Source organism: Drosophila sulfurigaster, chromosome 2R (genome assembly GCF_023558435.1).
Source record: "Drosophila sulfurigaster albostrigata strain 15112-1811.04 chromosome 2R, ASM2355843v2, whole genome shotgun sequence".
Classification (NCBI taxonomy): Eukaryota; Metazoa; Arthropoda; class Insecta; order Diptera; family Drosophilidae; genus Drosophila; species Drosophila sulfurigaster.
The window spans coordinates 31,928,718-31,951,714 of record NC_084882.1 but is presented as its reverse complement, the minus strand read 5'-3'; the positions used below and the strand labels follow the sequence as shown (position 1 = coordinate 31,951,714).

General features: G+C 39.7%; 2 protein-coding genes across 2 annotated transcripts in view; one reads left to right on the top strand and one right to left on the bottom strand.

Moving 5' to 3' along the window:
* LOC133835893 (uncharacterized) overlaps window positions 1–22,259 on the bottom strand; it is a 36,759-nt gene extending 14,500 nt beyond the window's left edge. The window contains exon 1 of the mRNA XM_062266051.1: window positions 21,401–22,259. The gene's annotated coding sequence lies outside the window, so the exon portion shown is untranslated. The remainder of the gene's footprint in view (window positions 1–21,400) is intronic.
* Window positions 3,850–6,122, top strand: LOC133838760 (neprilysin-1-like). Its single transcript, XM_062269984.1, has one exon. It carries the CDS (start codon window positions 3,857–3,859, stop codon window positions 5,870–5,872), a length of 2,016 nt encoding a protein of 671 aa, XP_062125968.1. The 5' UTR covers window positions 3,850–3,856; the 3' UTR covers window positions 5,873–6,122.
* Window positions 22,260–22,997: the final 738 nt, after the last annotated feature.

Below are 22,997 nucleotides of genomic sequence, written 5' to 3'. Positions count from 1 at the left end.
ATAAATCATTGAAGACATTCCGCCAACAATATTCAGCAAGGATACACGCCCCAAAGCTAAAGCTTGTGCATACATTTGTGTGTGGGTGGCAAACATTGTCACTCGACACACACACCCACACACACACACACATTCCATGTTGTGTGTCCTTAAAGCTCATCAACAGAGTTATTTTCCATGCAGTTATTTCACTTGCGCTGCAATTTATTATTTTTTATCATTTGTAGGAAGATAAAACGCGCAGCGAATGCACTGAAATTAGTTCAACTGCAGTGTGAAATACTCTACAAGTGTGGCATATTAACTTCAACTTACGATAGTAAGCAGCAAAAGTTGCAATTGTGATTTGTAGGGTGTCTTTATCATAGAGTTTCTTTAAGTTGCCTTTTGCTGAGATACAGCAAAATGCTACTTCAAGCTGGGTTTACACTTTAAGTGTGGCATATTCATTTCTGATTAAGGAGCAAAGTTGCAATTGAAATTTGCTGTAGGGTGTCTTCATCGTAGGGTGTCGTTACTTGAGTGTGTTATAATTGTAGGGTGTCTGTATTATGGTGTGTTTTGAAGTTGCCTTTTTCTGCGCATCGTTTGCCACTTGCTGCTGCAGATGCAGCTCCAGCTGCTTGTTATGCAGTTGCATTGTCTTCGCCCTCATCACGACCTGCTCTTTATCTATGTCAAAATGGTGGCACACGCACGATATTGTCTCTTGTTTTTTAAATCCCTCTTGTGTAGCAGTCGCTCTCACTCGCTCTCTTTCTCCTTCTCCCTTGTTTACTGTCAGCTTTGGGTGTTGTTGTTGTCTGCATATTGACATCGTTTTGACAAACAACATGGTCACCCCCTCTTTCTACTTCATCGTCGCTTTCTACGTGTCTTCGCTACTCGCTGTGACATGTGCAGAGACACACGCACTTCATGGACCTTTTGGCATTTCCGTTTCCTCTCGACGTCGTCGTCGTTGTCGCTTGGCACATTTTTTGTTGCTTGTTTTCTACTTGTTTGTCTTCCAATAACTGCGTGTGTGTATTTTCTGCGAGGTGCACTCCAAGAGTTGTCATATTTATTGACTACTACACATATTTCCTTTATGCCACCCTCGTTATGTAAATCGTGAGGCATGTGCAAATCGTGTTGTATGAGCATAGTAAATATGTGGGTTATTCTTTTTTTTTTGTCGTTCAGCCTCTGCAGTTACATTTAATCATATTAATACTATAAGGAATACGCTCGAGTGCCTCGAAACTTTTTGCTTGACATTTGTCTGACATTTAAAGGACTTTGCTCCCATTGATAAATGTGAATGTGAATGTGGGCGACTGTTGAATACATAAATTCCATTCATGGCACAACATCTGAGCAAAGCAATTCAATCAATTGCCAACAGCCTTTTCAACCAAACTCAATTGAACTGTGCAACTTTTCGGGAAAACCTCCAGACTCTCTCTCTCTCTTTCACTCACTCTCTCGGTCTGTATATGAAGTGGAGCGTGCTGCTCTTAACTTTGAGTTTGTGTTGAGGAAAATGCAAGCGCACGTTGTACATGACCATGTCCTGTTTGTCTGTCTTAATTAATGTTGCAACTGATTACACTCCCTGTTTCACTTCTTAGACGCAACTTGAAATGTTGATTATATTGCCATTGATTTAGGTACACACACATAGTATACTTAGTACACATCTTAACCTCAACCTCTGTTGAATTGTGCCCTGGCAACTGCTGTTCAAAGCAACATTGCAAATTGCAAACAAAAATGGGGCGTCGAAGGGGGGCGGGCGACTGCGGACGAACGTTGGCTTAGGGTCAGCTTATTGTCGTTTAATTGCAACATTTCCACTCGTGCTACACGAGTCTTGTAGCTGTATTTGCTGTGGCCCTGGTCAAGTCGCAAGTCCGAGCTCGACATTAAGTGGATTGTGCGGGTGCCAACCATGTTTCAAGTCCAAGGATTACATCAAGTTTGTGGCAAAAGGGAAATGGCAACTCAGTTGCACTTTGTGTGGGGGAAATCACTTCAAATACGAGTAGTTGCTGCTAATGGGCGGAAATAATGATTGCATTGCATACATTGTTTTGTGGGTTTCAGAATAATAATAATAATATCAAATAAAGCAATTATTTTGCACCACAAACTTCATAATACGAATAATACTTTTCGTTTATAGCTAAATCTCTTTAAGTTTTAAACTACTTTTAAATCAAATTATTATTTTATTGCTGCACTCAATGTTATCTATTTTATTTAAAATTCGGAATTTCCATCGAATTTTACTCTTTGATTTTGCAATTGCAATTAATGTGGCAAATGTCTAAACTGTTTATCGATTTGTTGGCTAAATTGTCAATTTATTTGTGTTTGATTTTTGCTCAGATCTGAATTTCATTGGCCAACAGCTTTTAGCATTGTTTGCCACTTTGCCAATTGCATTATTTAATTTGAGGCAAAATGCAATTAACCCTGCTGTGACCAATAAATGCTTTCAATTTTGATTGCACAACAAATAATATGCACAAAATTTGTAAAACGACTAATTAAAACCAACATTTTGTCCATTATTTAATCTACCTTTTGATTAAACGAACTTTTAACTTTAATGTTGCATAATTTATTTACTGAGTACTTTTTGTGATTTTTACTATTTATATCACTTGGCTAATTGCATGGCAAATGACATTTCCATTAACTGCGAACATTCGAAAACGGACAACGGCACTTTTCGACATTTCCCACTTGTCACAGGATGTGACACAAATTGTTCTCTCATTTCGTAGAGTGACAAAAAATAAAATAAAAAAATCGATGCATCGATTTGACCCACTTAACGAGATGAAAAAAGATTACATGCTTGATCAGCAGTGTTTTTCCCCCAATTTATCGCAGCGCTGCGCTAATCAAAGCCAAGTGGAAGTCGTGATGGATGACGCTAATGTCAGAGCATCAGTTTCATCAGGTGTGTTAAACATGGCAACGTGGGTGTGAGACTGCTAATGAAAATTAACAACACCCAAAGCAAGCAGCTAAAGAGCAACACACGCCAAAGGCAATAATCATCAGACACCACAACAAGCATAAAGTAAATGATTGACTAATTGTCACCCTGTAAGCAACCAATTTGCTTGACGTTGTTTAAACAACCTAAAAGTATGCTACATTAATTAGGTGTTGCAAGTTATCTTTAAGATACGAATTAAAATTACTTTTCCCTTTACAAAAAAGAATTTTTAAATAATTAATAAACTAGAAAGAAACTTTCAAGTTTGTCAACATTTAAATAAATTATAGTTGAGCTACTCTCGGTTCGAATTTTATTATATTACTACAGAATAGTAGAGCTAAGTAGTTGATGGCTTTAGTTTATAAAGTGACACACAAAGAGAACTTGATGCTCAAGCCCTTTTCTGTTTGTGCTGCTCAAGTTTTCCAATTTACCTGGGGAATTTCGATATTGTCAAGCAGTAAATTGAATGAAGCAAAAGAAATGAAGGATGGCAACTTGAAACGGAGCCAAGCAGCGTAACAGGCAACCCAGCTGAGCTGAACTGAGTTCTTGACATTGATTGGATTAACCCAAGATGCGGAGCCCAACAAGATGGAGTGTGTCTCATCCAAGAGGAGCTCTTCGTTTAATCAATAGCAGCCACTTGAACTAATTGCCAACAGGATGCAAATGAAGTGGAGAGTGGAAAGTGGAGAAAGAGCGAGAGATGCTCGCTTGAGTTACTATCTCGGAGTTTGCTTTTTCTTTTTCCATTGCAAATGAAATGGAAACAAAAGCTTAGGCGATAAGTCGAGCTGGGCGATAAGCTACACAAAATATGCTTTGTGGCGAGGCAGTTGAATCGCAGCTGCCGCGATGAAGTGTTGTTGTCGCCGCAGTCAGTTGCAAGTGCTGCTGTTGATGTGCACTTGGACATTGGTCCGTCCGCGTCAGATCAAAGAGTTTAACGAACGCTTTCTGCAGCAAATGCTGCGGAATATGAATGAAAGCATCGATCCTTGCGAGGATTTCTATGGCTATGCCTGTGGCAAATGGAGTGAAAACTACAACGACTCGGACAGCTACTTGGATATGCCTGGCTACATGGAATACAAATACAATCTGCAGTTGCTGCGAGTCCTGAAGATGGAGAAGCAGCAAGGCGGCATCTATGAACAGCTTTGGGCTTATTACGCTTCCTGTGTGGACTTAACCAGCCCTGCGATTAACGAGTTTCTGCATTTACTGGAGGGAGAACTGCAACTCGAATGGCCCATCTTTAGGAGCAATCAAAGCGCCACTTGGCGCAATGAATCGCACTTCGATTGGTGGGGCACATTAGCCAAGCTGCGCTCGTATGGTCTCAATGGGGTTTTTATCAGTCAGGATGCGAATGTGCGACGCGACAATGGATCGCATTACGTGCTGATGTTGGCGCCACAAGCCGCTGAAGCAACGCCGTTCAACGAGCAGAGCATACAGGATTTGTATCTAGCCTTTGGCTTGGATAAATCAAGTGCCAAGCAGCTAACAGCAAAGCTCATGCAACTCGAGTGGCGACTGGGCAATTTGACGCTGCACTCGGTTAACAGCAGCATCAGCAGTCTGGTCGAATGCACGCTGTCACAGCTGCAACAACGTTTGCCCCAATTGGATTGGCGACACTATCTCAGCAATCTGCTGTTGGAGCGACAGCCGGATGAGCAACTGTTGGTGCAAGTGCATTCGCTCAATGCAAGTTATCTGCAGCAATTGCAACTGATACTCGGACAGAGCTCGAATGAGACAATCTGCTATTACCTCATGTTCAAGCTGATCTATGCACTCAACACGGAACTGCCCATGAGCAGTGAAGGCGACACCAAGAGCCAATCGATGAGCTGTGTGCAACTGTTGCGTGGTCACATGCCACTTGCCATTCACTACATCTACGAGATGCACAACTATGGCAAACGAAGGCAACAGACTGACGCAGCTCTGCAGCAACTGCAGCACAAATTACGCTTTGAGTTTGAGCAATTGTTGCTCGAGAATCACCTGCAACTTGGCAAGCAGGAGCAAGCCTATGTGCTGGAGGAATTGCATAGTCTGCGCCTCAAAATAGGCAACTTGCCACCGCGTCTGACAATGCAACAACTGCTGGAGTATTACAAGCAACTACAATTGCGCCCCAATGATTTCTATGGCAACACGTTGCAACTGTTGCAATTCTACAATCGACGTGAGCAGCAGCTGCTTAGCAATAAGCCAAGCGTTTGGTCCTCACAGGATTACTATCAGCTGGCGGGAGTTGTTGAGCGCAGCTCATCGCCGGTGAAAATCTTTCAGAATGCCGTGTTGGTGCCGCAGGGTTACTTGCAGCTGCCGCTGTTCGATGTGCGTCTCCCGATGCTGCATCAGCATGCACAATTTGGCTTCATCCTTGCCCATGAGTTGCAACATGCCTTCGACCTTTTCCACATTGTTTACGATGCGCGAGGCAACTACAACGCCACCGGCTCGGAGGTGTTGCAGCACTTCGACAACTTTATCAGCTGCTACAGCAATGCACACAATGTGCCACAGCTGCAGCTCTCGGAGAGCATGGCCGACTTGGTTGGATTACGTTTGGCTTTTGCCTCCTACTTTGATCACAAGGAATCTGTGGTGGCGGATGAGCAACGCCCAGTTGGGAAATTCACAGCACAGCAGCTATTTTTCATTAACTCCGTGCAGTTTTTGTGCGCCAATATGCAACAGATAGGCGTTGCGGCAGGTTCGCAGGATGTCGAGCACGGGATGCACAATGAACGCGTTAATCGCAATTGGCCGCACCACGAACACTTTGCCGGCACCTTCAACTGCACTGTGGGTCAGGCAATGTATCAGCCGCAGACCTGTCGTTTGTGGTAAGCCATCGACGAGCGGGGAGGGAAAGCTGTTGATAAATGAATGTTGCGTGTGCCTAATAAAGCGAGTATCGATTAACTAAAACCGCTTTTCACTACGCTGAAGCGTAAAAGGGCGTATTAACTAGGCTGAATAAACAGAAATAAGTTATTGCAAGTGTAACAAAAAGTGTTTCTATCGATTGCAAATAAAAGGCAATAAAATAAACAGCATAAAGTCGAGAACTATCGATAAATAAATATTAAATTTGAAATACTATCGATGTGTGCATAACTAATATTTTTAAAATATTGTAAATATTATATATTTTTTGGAAAATAATATTGTAAATAAAAGATTGTATATCCAAACATAATTATTCGTAATGGGAAAGCGACTAGATCTACTTTTGAACGTACTATCGTAGTAATTGTAATACTATCGATATATGTATGTCTAATCTATCGTATTGAAAATAGACATGTGACCCTCACATTCTCTATTTAAACTACCATATATTGTGAATAATGAATGCTATCACTAAGTGTGATGAATGCGTAAACTTATTACTATCGATATGATGTGCATACTATCGATACGAATTTCTATCGCTTGCAATCATTTCGTAATGAAAGCTGTAACCCATTCATTTCGTAATAAAATCTGTAACTCTTTCAACAAAGTACAGGGTATTGTCTTATCCCTTAATTGTGACACATTTGCTGCCTATCCATAGGGATAAATTGAAGCCTGCCCACGATGTGACCTTGGGTAGGCATATGACGATAACAATAATAAGAATGACAACAACGGTGAGCACAACGGCAACAACGAGCCGTAAACAATAGCAACAATGTGCATAAATTACAACACGGCCTCCATTAAAATGTAAATGCGACCACGCCCATTAATTCATACATTCATTCATTCAACCATCCATCCATCCAGCCAGCCATTCAGCCATCCATCCGGCCATCCATGATGTCAACGCGACATCGTCAAAGGCTCAACGTGGCGTGCAAATTGTCTGCAGCAGCAGCAACAACTTGCAACCCAGTACCGAAAAAGGGAGCAACAATAACAATGGCACTCATAACTTACTTAGCATACTCGTTGCTCGTAATCGTAATCGCACTCGTATTGTATTTTATTTAATTTATTGCTGCACATATATTTCGACGGCAATTTATGTGGCCCACGCACGTGCTGCACATGAAAGCGCAACGGGCGTTCCAGGGCAGACGGACGGCGGACAGCGGAGAGTCGACAGTCGGCGGCTTAAAGTGTTGCAAATTGAAATTGTGTCACTGCTGTGAAATGACATGCCGGTCTGGGGGCATGGTCATGGGCTCATGTCCGGCAACTTGATACACATTTCACACCAAGCGCACAAAGTCAAAAGCGACAAGCTGCAGTCACTCGCCGTTGCACAGTGGAATCGATCACACAATTTGCCAACACACTTGACAGCTTACTCGTTGTAGTATTTGCAAATTATATGCAACACTTTTCACTTAGCTCACCACTGTGTGGCTTTGTGTGTGTGTGTGTGGCATTGTAGGGTTTCGCCTGCCACAAAGCATGCCGGTCCATATATTTCAAACAAATGACAGCCGCGGGAGCCATGCAAATGCCACACACATTTGGCCACCATCTCACCAATTGGTCACTTGATACACATTGGACCAACTGGCTGATTTGTAAGTACATGTGTTTCGAGCATATACAAATGTACATATCTTGTTGTACCCGCTATTCATATTAAAGGAGGGTATTATAGACACAAAAATTATAATAACCTTCTTCACTATAGGAAATGTGTACAAAGAGATATGTATATATGCAGGAATTGTATATAACAAGCAGAAGAAGACATCTCTCTCTCTTTCTTTCTCTCTTCTATTAAGTAAATATATTCTTGATCACCCGATCCGAAATTGCAATGTTCGTCTGTCTGTCTGTCCATATCAAGTCTAGATTTCAGAAACTGCAAGTGAGTTATACTTTTTGACAATTTGGTATATTTCGAACTATATTTATATATATTTTTATATATATATATATATTATTTTTTATATTTGGTATATTTAGAATGGCTTTTGGTGCATTGTAGTATTTTTCCGTATATTTTGTACTCTATGATATATTTATAATGTATATTAAATAAATATTAAATATACAATTTGGTATATTTCGTACTCTATGGTATATTTAGAATGGCTTTTGTAGTATTGAAGTATGTATTTTCGGTATATTTTGTACTCTATGATATACTTATAATGTATATTTTGAATGTCATTCAGTATATTTTTGTAATTTTGGTATATGATTTCAGTATATTTTAAAAATAATAACGTACTGCTTTGCTTTTACTGAAACGGACAGCGGATATCTCATAGTCGAGCACCCTCGACAGTAGTTTTCCCACTTGTTGTTTTTTTTTTTATCTAGTTGTCATGTACCGCGGGGAGTGCTCTTAGGTTTTTGTGTGCATGGCTTTGGCTAATTAATGCGACTGTACAACAAATTAAAATGCAATTTAAGCGACTTTAGACGCTGCCTCGTCTGCTTGCCGCGTTCTCTTCTCGTTTTATGCGCACAGTTAGCTTGGCCCCAGTTGAGCCTACACACGAGTTAACCAACAGAGAGAGAGAGAGAGAGAGAGAGAGAGAGAGAGAGAGCGAGAGCCAAACCCGGTGTTTGAGCCGGAGCTGAAGCCAGTCTAAAGCCGAAACCAAATCCAGAGCTCTTTGCATAATGGCATACACAAAGTTTTTTGCCTTACACCAAATGTGGGTTAAATGCTTTTGCGGCTTGCAACCACAAAGCGCCAAACAGTCGCTGTCAGACTCGAGTTCGAGAGTTGTGTTGGTCTTTTTATTTTGTTTTTTTTTATCTTCCTCCCGCTTCGTTTGCAGTGCATTTTTAAAAGTTTTTTTTTATGTGTTTGCATTTGCATCTACCTTGCTGTGCGTCAAATGCAAATTTTCAATTTGGCCAAACAGACGCAAAAGTTTTCCATTTAATTTAATTGAAACGTTTAATAGAAAACCTCATTTTTGCGCCGCACATAGAACCAAAAAATAAAGTCAATTAGTGCACAATTAAGTTGAACTCTTTGAACAGCACATTTCTATTTCTAATTGTAATTGAATGTGAATGTTTGTGTGTTTGGTTTTTGTGGTTGAATAAACACTGCACAGCTGTTTATTAATATTTAATGCTTTCTTTTCACATTCAAGTTAAGTTGTGAGTGTGCGAGTGATTCAAGAATTGTGCACTGAATCATAGTCTTTGATAGCTCACTTTTCGTTGTGCTCAATGAACTCATTGCAAGTCGAATGTCTTATCAAAAACAAGTCATTATCTTGCCATGTTAGTTGGCTTGTATGAATATAGAAATTGCGCATACGCCACGTGCTGTCACATATTTAATATTTGATTCATTGTGTAGTCGAGTCGAGTGTAATCTGTGACTGCTGCCGTCGTTTCATTGCCGGTTAAAATGTGTCACAAATTGTTTGACCAGTGGGCGATAAACAGCAGCAAGTCAATTTCAGTTTGACAACCAGTTTTTTACTCTAGCTGCAGCTTGTAAATAAACTTGTTTATGCTAAAAATATTAGCAATAATTACAATCAAATTTCCGGCTACGGTCTGTTAACTATGTCAACTCGATAAGATTTGCATGCAAACACAAACTACGACCCATTTAAGAGTGTGTGTATCTAAAATATTGCCTGTCTTGATTGACAGACGGCAGTCGACTGTCAACTCTCCGAGTCTCGACGCTCGTCAACCGGCACTTTGGTCAGTCAATTATTTATGCTGACACTTAGTGCGCTTGAGACTGCAAGATAATTGGCAAAATGCACACACACACACACACGCACACACTTATACGCGTCACACGTGTCGTATGCGTAACGCGAACGTTGAGCCCCCGATTGAGGCTTTTGTTAATGCGTTGGCAAACAACATTAGCACACACACACTCGCACACACACTCCAATAAGTTGTAGTACACAAATGTTGTGGCAGGTAGAGACACCATAAAATCCATTTTATGCACTCTGTCAAATTTAATGGCGTTCGATTGGCGCTGCAAATTTGCAAATTTGGTTGTCCAACACCAAAATTGGCGGTCGCTGCATTTAATTGCCACATTGTGTGGCAAGAAGTGCTGCAGGTGGCCAAAACTCATTAGCAATTAACTCAAAGTTATCGTAATTAAAAGCCATTGCCAAGTTTGTCTGCAAAGAACGGAAGCAACAAAACGAATTGCGAAACTTATAGGAAATTTAATCAGTTAGGTGAATGGCAGATAAAGCAGAAAACGAACAGAAGAACAAATGAAAACTAAAGAAAGATGCGCAGCGTGACAATAAGTCGACAGAATGAATGAGTTGATTCATACTCAACACATTCCATGATTATTCACTTTCTTATGCCTGCTTTGTCACATATGAATATCGCATTGGCATTTTCTCAACTCGTTTGTCTTCTCTCATAATTGAAATTGAATCTCCCTCTTCCCTCCTCACACGCCCTCTGTTTGCTTTCCTTGGTTTGTTCAGCTAAATAGGCTGTCTAATATGCAGCTTATCGGTTATGCCGGACGAGACGTTGGTCAAGTGCTGTGTGTTGCCACAAGCAATTAGCCAAAGTGTCGTCGTTGTCGGTGTCGTTGTTGTTGGCAACAACAATAACAGACTACGATTTAACCGGCTACAAACAACGAACAAGCAACACAGCTGTGCTCTGCATATGGAAGAGCTCATAAAACCCCGGCTAAGCAGTTGAGTGGCGCCGTCGGCCACGCCGGAATAGGGGCGTGGTCACTCTAACACACACTCACAACACACACACAGAGCATTTCATTCATGCGAGTTTTTGGGCTACGCTAACTCGCTGCTGCTCTACTCTAACATAGCTGTTTGTTGTTCACGCTTCATTTGGTTTTTTTACTTCGATTCGTTTGGTTTGCCGTTGACGTCGTCGTCGTCGTCATCGTTGTTGTTGTCGTTGTTGTGGCTGCCTTTTTTGGGGGCTTGAGGCGCACGCTTTGGCGCTAATTAATGGTTAAGCTGAAATCTCGTATATTAAACTACATTTATTGCCATAATTGCTGGCGCTGTTTGTACCCTGTGTTGACACGAGCAAAAAGGTTGCTTGGCTTACCACAAATCGAAATTTGTCACACATTAAAATAATAATATTCCAAATACTACAAATGTTGTTCACCTAATTCAATAATGAATCCATCTTTAGTCACCAAAATATATGATTATTGGCTTAACTCAGAGGAAACTCGAAACCACAAAATGATTTTACTTTTCATGTACAAAAATATTTATATTCTAAACACAGAATAATGAACTCTCATTTGTAGCCATAAAAATGGTTATTTAGCTTTAAAAATAAAACAATTCATTGTAATAACTAGTTCATAATAATAAATCTCAAAATGAATTTAAGTTTTTTATAGCAACAATTTGTAGTTGTATATTTTTGCACAATTCAATAATGAAAAAACAAAAATAATCAAAGTTCACTCAAAAACACAAATATTCTAAATATATAACTCAATAATGAAGTCATCTGAAGTTATAAAAATAAAATGATTATTTGTTTAGCTCTTTTACTTTTTATGTGCAAAAATAATTATATTTTAAATATATGTATATATTTGTATATAGAACCATGATGAACTCATCTGAAGCCATAAAAATAAAATGCTTATTGGTTTAATGAGCTGATTTATAGCAAAGCATTCGGTCGCAGTTTAGCGAATTTCCGCATAAAGAATTGTATTTATCAAAATCGGATGCCTTTATATGGCACATAAATGCCTAGATACACATACATACATATATGAACATTCTCAAGCATTTGGCATATCTATAGATGACAAATAAGTAAGTTCCTAGCAAATAAGCAGAAATCAACAAATTGATTTTGTGTTTGTTTTGCAATTTGCATAGCCGCAGAAAATGTGGCTCATGTTTGCTGTGATTGCTGTTTACGTTAATCAAAAGTGAGGGGCTGTCAAACTTGGGAATGTTTCTCTTTGAAATACGCTGCCAGAAGGTAGATTTTGATTTATTATATATCGATCTGTAAGAGTATTCAGTATTCAGTATTCAGCAGAGTAGCGAAATAATTGTCCTAATTGTTTTGTGTATATCAGTTTACGATAGTGTTTTATATTTTATTTGCTTTCGATTAGTGGCAGAAACAGGAGCACAGGATGTGGGCCGGGTTTCGCTTTAAGTGGCAGCTGCAGCGTAGAGCAACAACTTTATTTTGCCCAGAAATAAAACAAAGCAATTAAAATAGCTGTCGGACAGAAGAGATGCAGCTGCAACTCGACCACAACGGAATGTGGCAGACGTATGTGGGTCACAGGCAGCATTGCCTGAAAAGTTGCCAAGCAGCCAGGCTGGCAGGACGACACAGTGAAACCCCATTACAATGCCAATCGACAAAATGCTGACAGGCTAGCCCTCTAGCCGCCCCGAAATGCCAAGCCAACGATTTGCTGGCCAAGCGGAAGGGAAGCTGTAACAGCAACACTCCAAAAACGAACAAAAAACAAGTAAAGAAAGTTACAGTCGAGTGTGCTCGACTGTGAGATACCCGCTACCCATTTTTAATAAAGGCAAAATATTGCGGTACCATTTTCAAAATATACCGAAAATACTAAAAAAAATACTAAAAATATACCAAATGGTATGTTTGGTATATCGATACAGCACACCATTCAAAATATACCATAGACGACACAATGTACCAGATTGTCACCCAAAGCAACTCAGACCCCTAGTAAGTAGGCGTTTTTGCCCATACAAAAGTATATCTTTAATAACTTCCACAATTTTTATCTGATCGCAACCAAATTTTCAGGAATCATAACTACTACAGTAATTATTGTATATACCAAAATTCGTAGCTCTAGCTTTAAAATTACACTTGTTATTCGATTTTTTTGATTTGCGGGGCGGAAGTGGGCGTGGCAAAATTTGAAACAAACTTGATCTGCGTGCAAACATAACAAATGCTGTCGAAAAAAAATTATAGCTCTATCTCTTATAGTCTCTGAGATCTAGGTGTTCATACGGACGGACGGACAGACACACAGACACACAGACGGACAGACGGACAGACGGACATGGCTATATCGTCTCGGCTGTTGACGCTGATCAAGAATATATATACTTTATAGGGTCGGAGATGCCTCCTTCTACCTGTTACATACATTTCCTGCCGGCACAAAGTTATAATACCCTTCTACCCTATGGGTAGCGGGTATAAAAACAACTTTGCGCAGTGCACACAATGGAAATTGTGCGGAAACTTGCCACGGCACACAACACACTTGACAGCCAGGACGAAGGCAAAGGGTTTTCGCAACTTGCAACTTGCAACTTTGCAACCATGGCTAATTCACAGGCCAGTCAAGTTTTTAATGCGCGTCTGCCAAACGTTGCCAGTGTTGTGTGTTGGCATCATGAGTCAGCTCCAAGTTTGTAGAGAGCAATAGAGTGAGAGAGAACTGCAAATTTATACGCGTACTTAAAAGTGGATGCTGTGTGTGTGTGTGTGTTGCATAACTGCAGTTCAGCATTCATTAATCATGGTGCCCACGTTACCAAGACGCAACCCCAAAGGCAGGCAGCCATAGAAATTGAGAGCAGACCCAATAAAGCGACACAAATGAAATGCCAAACAGATAGGCGAAGCATGCAACTCGGGTCGCCGTTCAATCAGCTGTTGTTTGTGGCGCCACCCACATAAATACTTTACTTTTCATTGCGTAAACCGAGTGTGCGAGAGTGTGTGTGTGTGTGGGGGATCGATGATAAATGTTTCCCTGTTGAGATTGCAACGGCAAAATTAATGATTCTCCACTTCGTTGTGCCTTACAAACAGGTGCGAGTGAGAGCAAACATAATGAGCAGCAATTGTGCAAATGGAAATCATAAATACAAAAATTAAAATTGCTTGCTTGCAGCGTTCGATAATTGCACAAATTAAATGCTGTTTTTTACGAGCAACACATTATGAATGCCAATGCTTTGTGCTTAAAGTTAATCAACGAATTTGGCTAAAAGTCAGCAGGCAAGAAAGAAAGAAAGCAGACTTAAAGTCTTTAGCTGAATGCAGATCCATTCAGTTGCATTCAGGTAGATGAAAGAAGCTTAACAAACCTGCTCAAAGGCTGCGCAGCTGTCATTCAAGTGGAAAATAAATTGTAAAAGAAATCCATTACAATATTTTCGCTTTCACCATGCGCTCAGCTACAACTAAAATCCCTGACCTTTGTGGCTGTGCCATCCTCCACATTTTTCCCCTCTCTCAGCTGTTTTTTATCTATCTGAGTTAATTACACATGGGGCCGCACAATGGCGACGCCGCAAGAGAACGACGACAGCAGCGCCTACAGTGCCTTCAAATTTGGGTCAGCCACTAAGCGTAAGTGAGTGTTATGTAAATTACAGTGCGCTGCTCAAAAAAGGACCTACAAGGCTCTCCCCCAGCTGCTGCTGCTGCTGACATGCACAAAAAAAAGCTGGAAAAACGGATGGAAAAACTGTTGACGCGCCCGTTTTCCAGTGAAGAGATGGGGCACCGTTAGTTGCAAGTAAACTGAACTGAACTCAACTCAACGCAACGCAACTCAACTGAACGCTGGCAAGTTGCGCTAGCATTTCATTTCTTGTGGTGCGTTTTTAATTTAGCCGCCGTTGGCAGCTGCAAAGTGCTTATAATCTATGATGTGAGTGCGTGTATGAGAAATGAGAGATGCAATGGGATGGGATGATGGACTGGGCGTTGAGCAAACACACACACAGACAGATGCAGATGCAGCCAGGCACAAGGAGAAAAGCAGCAGCAACAGCGTCAAAGCTGATGAAATGCTCATATGTAAGTCGCTGTCGTCGAGCAACCGCAGATTATATCATAACCCCAGCCGCACACAGTCGTCATCATCATCACCATTCGCCCCCTCTCACTCACACTCTGTCTCCCTCTCTCTGTCTCTGTTATAATGCCCCATGCGTCGGCCATTGACCATGACGAAGAGCAGCGCCAAAGCAGAATGTAAATAAAGCACAATAACAAGACAAGACGCGACAACAAGTAAGTCAAACTGCACTCCGGAAGCGTCCGACTATTCAGATACCTCCTGAGATACAAACTTAATGTATAGTAGTTTTATATATTCTTAGCAAAACTTTGGGGTAACAAAAATATGAACACTTTTAATTTTTAATACACTCGCTTTTAACTTCAGCATTCGCTTGCCAAGTTTTAAAAGTTTTACTTAGTTTACGTTACTTGGCATAATATTGAATTTTTTATTGTTTTCTTAACTTGTGAAACTTGTTAAATTTGCTTGACTACTCTCACTAAGTTTAGGGCAGAAATAAAATTTAAATGCAACTATATTATATATGATAGTAAAACAGCATACAGGAATAACAAATCTATAATTTCGTAATAAAAAAATCAGAGATTACAAAAATACTATAAAGAATAATAATAAGCTTTAAGTGTGATTAACTTTGTTATGCATAGAAATCCCAATTTTTATTGAGATATTTAAGAGTATTTAATTTTAGAAATATGCTCACTCTATTATTAAAAACACTTATACTTGAAGTACTCTTTGCAATTGAAGTCATCTCAGCCACTCAAGTACCTCAAGTATTTAAATCTATTTATAAATTTATGTGATTTATGCAAGTGCATAATTAACTCGAATGAGCGAACACCTTCTTTATGTTTAGTTCTACAGGGTATAAGAAGGCGCACAACTGAAGACGCGTAAAAGTGCTTTATATATAGTATATAGCAGCAACATAAACATCGACATCGACACCGGCGGCTGCGACTGCGACTGTTGTGGCACTTCCCCATTTTTTTGCCGAGGCAAGTCAACAATCTCATAATCGGTTAAATTACAAAGCAAAGGCAAAACAATGAACAGCGAGGGGCGAGTGAAGAGTAGCGAGACTTGCGTTTGACTTGCAAGTAATTGCGCTTAATGAGCTGGCCAAGTCGAGTGGGGGAGTGGCTCCTCACTCCCCCCTTTAGTAGCCACTGTCTTGCTGGTTGACCAAATATGAGCAGGAAAATGAAATTTGTTGGCAATGTTTTCGGTTATGTCTGCCTGTGGCCATAACAAATCGATAAGTTTTCAGCACAAGCTGCAGCAATTTGCACGGCAATAAAACAGAACACAGCAACAGCAGCAACAACAACTTGTCGGAGCTTGCCGCAACAGGCCAAAGGGCACATTGAACATACAACTACAATGTGTGAAAGAGTGTGTGTATGTGGGAGTGATGATGCATGCCAGCTAGTGTGTGGGCGTGGTCCACAACACAGCAGGCGGGTTATCGATAGCATCGTTATGATGAGAGTACACTCAGCTCGTAACGAATCATAAAAAACAGGAAGACGTGGCCACTACAGTTGACGGGTCACTCACAATTGCTGACCCATTTTTTTTGTCGTATGTTGACCAAATTGTTTTGTTCATTGCATTGAATTAATTATTACGTATGCTTCCATAGTCAGCAGCAACAGCAAGAGAAGCTCTTCATGCAGGGCGCGTCTCGTCCAGTGGAGGGCTTGTGCTAAAAATAACAAATACACGATTGAAATAATACACACAAAAAAAGCGAAGAAAAGAGCAGAGCAGAGAAATAACTCCAACCGAATCGAACGGGCCTTTTGAACTGTTTGTCATAGTCACACACTGGCTGCATTGGCCACAAAAATAGCCGCAGCCACAAATCTCATTGAGCGTCACAGCCGTGTGCTCCATTTGGCATCAGAAGAAAACAAAAACTACAAAAACAGCAACAGCAACAGGAAAACAATATTTTATATGCTCAAACTAGACGAACTTGCAATGCACTTCAAAGGGATTAAAAAAGTTATAAATTTGGAATGATTTGATGACTATTTTTATGAATCGTTAATAAACGAATAAACTCAATTTGCAACTGCATTTCATTGCAATTCAAAAAGGTTGTCAGAAACAGAAATTCTGCATCAACATTTTTTTCCACTAGAATTAGAAATAAAGCAACTAATAAAAAGTGAAAACCTTATTCTGTTGAATTTTAAATTTAATTGTATTGAGACAAAATACGTTAAACTATTCTGTTGTTAAATAACCTCAAAAAATATGTATTTAACATCATTGCTGAAAATTAACAGAATGTTATTTAATTCTCTGTTAATAAATAATGCTAATACGAAATGTTATTTAATTCTCTGTTAATAAAAGACGTGCTCTTCCTTTTTTTGAAATACTTCTATAATTCCTGGTAAAATAGAACGTTGGCAACCCTTAGACATAAACACGTAAATCCCTTGGGTATGGTTAGGGTCGGGTCGAGTCTAGATTTCATCTCTTCGCGCTTTTTTGGGGCTGCCTGGAAATGTTCCAAAAGAAATATTTAATGCGGTCACTGGCTTTTTGACACGCCGCAAACTATTTTCGAATATGAATCCATTCAGACTGTGTGTGTGAGTGTGCGGTGTATTCATTTCGCTTTGGTCAGCGCACTAGAGTTTTTTGCTTTTTTTTGTGCTTTTGTTTTTGTTATTTTTAGCGGCGTCTACAGCAAGAGAGAGAGAGAGAGAGAAGTACGCTATGGAACCGGCTGGTAATGCTTGGAGCATCCTTCAATATTTCAAGCAGCTGATGTTATGTAAATTTGTTTGTACGTTTCATCATGCTGATGATGATGTTGCTGAAGATGATAACGATGTTGACTCTGGACAAGCTGTGCGAGAGGAGCCTCGACTATGAAAACTAATAAAACGTCAAAGCAATTTTGACAACTTGCAACTTGCAAGAGAGAAAAAAACTTTTCAAATGGAAAGTTTTTTGTTTCTTTCTTTTTCTTTACTTTTCGTTTTGTAGCCCAAGCATGTGAAAAGAAAATGTAATATCTAGTATTTGTACTACGTATGCCACATACCCTATAATGTATGTAAGCAAGAGACAGGTATAATAAATTCAGCTACAGTTGGTGAAGAGTATTTGAGAACAGAGTTTGCTCACATTATTGTTATCTTTATCTATAATATAAATATGTGCATTCAGTTGAGTACTTCTGCTTATTGTGTGCTTACGTCTATACAATTGCTGTGGAGTACTCTATAAGTTTCCAAGTAGTTCAAAGACATAAATCTCAAGTGTTTCGCCTGAGATACTTCTCAGTTTGGCGTTTCCCCCCAAGAGTCTAGACAATGGCTAAGCGCTGACTAGCCGAATAATCGGTGCAGACTTTGGGTCAAAACAATTATACCCTGTAGTGAAATAATCTGGCAAAAAGAAAAACTCGTAAAGTCTAAGAGCAGCTTGACTATGTGCTTTGTGGAGTTTTTACAAGCGCAAAAAAAAAGTTTTGTCTGCCAATGCTTTCATTTCAGTCATACTTCATCTCTCCTCTCTCTCTCTTGTGTTTGTGTTGGCCAAAAGAGGCGTTGTTTATGTATCCAGCAAAAAAAGATGAGTGGGCGGAGTGGGAGTGGAAGTGTTTGCGAGCTGCGAGAGCAGCTTAAAGTTTATCAGATATGAAACTGTGCGCCATTAAAGTCGTGTGAAAATTGCGGCTTAAGTGTTAAATTGCCTTCAAAGGCGAAGGCGGAGATCTGGACGACAAAGGTGTGTATTTAGCTAGAGGTGTAGAATGTCAAGAGTGATAAGCGTTCTGTTTATAGAGTTGTCAAGTGCTCATAAAATATGTAGCAGAGACTCACTTTACCTCTGCTGCTACCTGTGCTCGCTCCCATTTGTTACGCCCATTTTGCGCGGTTTTCGGTTTTTGGCCTAACATGGGTTAAGTGTGGCCCAAGTGCCGCTCATTAGCACACACACACACATACACCTGCCCACACACACGCTCACACAGACATTCGAATGAAGTTGTAAGTGCTGAGAGGCCACTCGTTATAAAGTGTTTTCCAGGCACAAAACCCCGGAAAAGTCAGCGGGTTGCCTAACATATAAACAGCTCGCTCTTGCTCTTGACCCTGGACACAACGACAATCCATTTGAGTTTATGACTTGTGCCATTTACACTCCTCATCTCGATCCTGAATGACTCACTCACTCATCGACCTTGTTCGCGTGCATTTCAGGCATTAAAGGACCCGAAAAGTCATTCCTCATTCCTCCTTTCTCCTGCCTTGAACACGCTAATAATATTATAAATGTTTCGACTGTGACCAATAATAAAAAAAAAACTTCTTCTTCCTTTTCCCTTCATGTTTGTATTTTTTATGTTTCGCTCGCAAAATGTATCTCAATTCAATTAATTTCGTGGGGAACCCATGTCCTTAAGTGCCTTCCGGCAGGATTCGTACTGTGGTTAAATTTTAATGTTGTGGTCGACAAGAGAGATAGAGAGAGAGAGCTTTGCCAGGGCAGCTGGCAAATGAAAATTTAATTGCCTGAGGTTTCCACAAATTGCCAGCCAGCGACGCAATAATAATTTCACATTTTCCAAATATTCAACGCTCAATTTTCACAGAATTTTGCGTAAAGCTTTTTGTTTTTAAATCTACTACGCAACAAGCTCATTAAATATGTGCAGAGCAAAAAAATGGTTGTATCGCGAAAATGCTGTTAAAAGCAACTTTGGCCAAATGCTGGATATAGACGCAAAGTACCATGAAAAAAAAGGAGCACACTGCAAATTATGAAAAGTACTCGCAGAACGACATAGAAAAGTGGAAAATGCGCCATTGACACGACAGCGGCAAAGCAAAACAGCGACCGCAAACGGAAAATGCAAATGAAAATGCAAAAATGTAAATTCATGAAAAGGCCGAGAGAAAACAGGTCTGGGTCTGAGTCTGACTCTGACTCTGAGTCTGAGCGTCAGCTGTCGACGCTGCTCTTGAGCTTGAATGGCAACAGCAACAGGGAGACAACAACAGCAACATCCAGAGTCGGAGCTATATAGTCAGACATCCCTACAAACACAGACACACAGACAAACACACACAGAGACAGAGCGCGAATACATGTGTAGAGTGTCTGGGCCGGGTCTGTCTCCGGGTCTAGCTGGCAATTACGTCAATTGCACAAAACGTCCAAATGTAACAAACAAAACCGTTAAACCGAATTCCACTGCAATTTATGACAGTCATTGCTGCAACTCTAGTTGCCAACTAGTCTCCACTAACTGCACAATATCCTAAATACCCTAAGTGTGAATCTTTTACATAAAAAACTTTAGTGTCCTGATTGACTGAGATGATATTAAAGGCCAGCCCAAAGCAATGTAAAATGTAACCAAATGATTTTTATATTATATTGAATTCTCATTCAGTTAGTAAAAGGCGTTTCCCAAAATCTCGATTTCGAACAGTTTAAAATTGGAGTCAAAATCAACAAATTGCGTAAAAATTATTATAAAAATAATAGAGGTCAGTTCTTTTCCCCAAAAACCTCTAATATATTATATTATTATCTTACTTTCTTTTTCATTAATTACATTAATCTCTTTAGCTTTAAGTTACGTTGAACATAAAAAAATTGTTAACTTAAGCTTATTTTCTTAACAAGGAACTAACTTAATAGTTCCAGCTCAGCTAGAAATACTAAGTAAATAATAATTGAAGATTAGTTGTGATATCATGACTATAAAGTTGTTAAAGAAAGTAAGTTTTTTTTAACATTGTAATTGAAGTTCAAATGTGTGTCTTTATGATTCAAATTTCAATTAAGTTAATTAAGTATTTTCGCTTTCTGTTCTGCAATTTATGTGAACTTCAGCTAAAGAGCATTGTCAAGTCGTACTTTTTCTAATTGAATCACATAAATATCTACTTGGGTTTTTCTTTGCCTATCTGATTCATTGCCAGTTCTAGTGAAGCTTCTGCTGCATAGTGTTGTAAGTTGCCATTTGCTGTTACTTCTGTTGTTGTTGCTGTTGTTGTTGTTGATATCACCACAGCCAGAGAATTGTTGCAGACGTCGCGTCGCTGTCGGCGCTTTGTCTGCGCAGATTAACTCATGCTCCCCACTCATGATCCCCCATTCAAAACCTGGGCTAAAGCTTTTTTTTTGCTTTTGCTTTTGGGGCGTGGCACGCCCTGGCGTATTGTTATGCTTATGCTTTCAATTCCAAAAGTTGCCGGCGCAAAAAAATAAAAATACATATACCGCAAAACTGAGAACTTTGTGTGCAGTTTTTGTTATATAAAATATTTAAAGTGCTCGACGAGTTGGCTCCACACACACACACACACACAGCCAGACAGCAATAGCTTTGTAGTGGTAAGTGCGTAGCTGTAGTTGTGTGCGCTGAAGTGCAGCCGGCGATGTTTTCATATTTTTTTTCGAGTTGCAACTTTAATTGGCTGACGGCGTCGAGAGCGTTGGCAAACTTGTTTTTCTTTAGCTTTTTTTTTGGGGTATAATATCAACCTACAAATTTTGATATTCATTTCCTAAGCGACTTAAAGAGCGAGGTCGCTTTATTAGAGTTTTGTGTGGGTGTTTGCTTGACTTACCTTTAGCTAAACATGACACAGCGACCTTTCTGCTGTCGGAGTTTTATCAACGCCTGATAACAACGCACTCGCTGTTGGAGTATGGGGTGCGGTGCCGGTTGCTGTGGTGGTTGCAACACCGCTGCTTCCTTCCTGCCGCTTTTCCCCCCTTTAGAGCGCAACAAAAACTGCACACAGCACACAAAAGTCACCCGCTTTGGGTTTGTTGTTGTGTTGTGCAAAAATGAAAGAAATTAAACGATAATTTGTTGTGAAGAACGGCAGACGCGACGCAGTCGACGGCAGCAGCGACAACGACGGAGGCAGAGTGGTTACTCTTGCGCTCTCGCTCGCACGCTTTGCGTTTGTGTGTTGTTTGGTTTTGGTTTGGTTTGGTTTTGTTTGTTCTCCGCTTTTCTGCTTTGCTTTTTCACTTCACAACGCAATGTGTTGTTGTTGTTGTTGTTGCATGATGCACATTTCACTCGTTTTTCTTTTTAAATCACACAAAATGCATTCGCTTTGGATTTTATATTTCACTGTTATGACTGCGCCATCAATTTCAGATTCAGCTTCGCATTATTCTCGCGTCTGCTTTGTACGCCTATCCTGCGTGGGCAAGGATATTTTCTTTTCTTTTTCTCTTTTATTCCACTTTACGTAGTCGTGGATGCGGAAAGTTGCACACGAACGAAAATTACACCTTTATTGTATTTACATTTTTACGGTTAACTCATCGCATTGCAGCCGGCCGGACATGCGGTAATTTGTTTATTTTTGAGAGTTTTTTACTACATATTTATTGAATTTAAACAATTTTCACGAACCGCAAACACGCGCAGACAGACACACGCTCAAATTTTCTCAAATATCAACTAAAGCGTTGGCAGTGTGACCGCGTTGTGTCGATTGCGAATGGCAACCTCTCCTCAATCAGAATTATGTACTCGTGGTATTTTTAGTATTTTTACCGATTCGCTTGGATACATGTTTCTGCAACACGCAGTATGACCAATTAATTAATTAAGACAAATATAAATAATAAAATCAAATAATAAAAATGTTTAATATATTACATTAGCTGTACAAACAAATACAAATTTTGCTTGCTTTTTAAAAAATCGCAATAGAATTTTTAAATGATTTCAAATTGTACTCTGTTTAGGTAATAGATGGCAGCAGTTATTATAGCGCCATCTATGATAATTCTGCTGTACTACCAAAGCACAAGGTGTTTCAATTCATCTGTTATCACTGTTCTTTTGTAATGGTTTCAGAACCGGCTGAGCCCGATAAAAACACAGTGCTTTTTTAAACATAATTGATTGTGAATGATTGAGTTAAACAAGATAATAAAGATTCAAAAACTTTCAAACTGAAAATAAAACGAAGACTAAAATAAATACACGGTTAAATGCATTTTTAGTGGTTTTTTCGCCATTAATGACTTTGCACTGATATTATAGATTCAATAAGAGATTTAGTAGAAATATAAATAAATTTGAAAAAGTCATTGAACTATTTTAAGATATCAGCTTTAAGAAAGTCTGTTTTATTATTATTGAGCAATGACATGTAAGAAGCTCGCAAAGAATTAAGTAAACGTGCCCAAATTAAA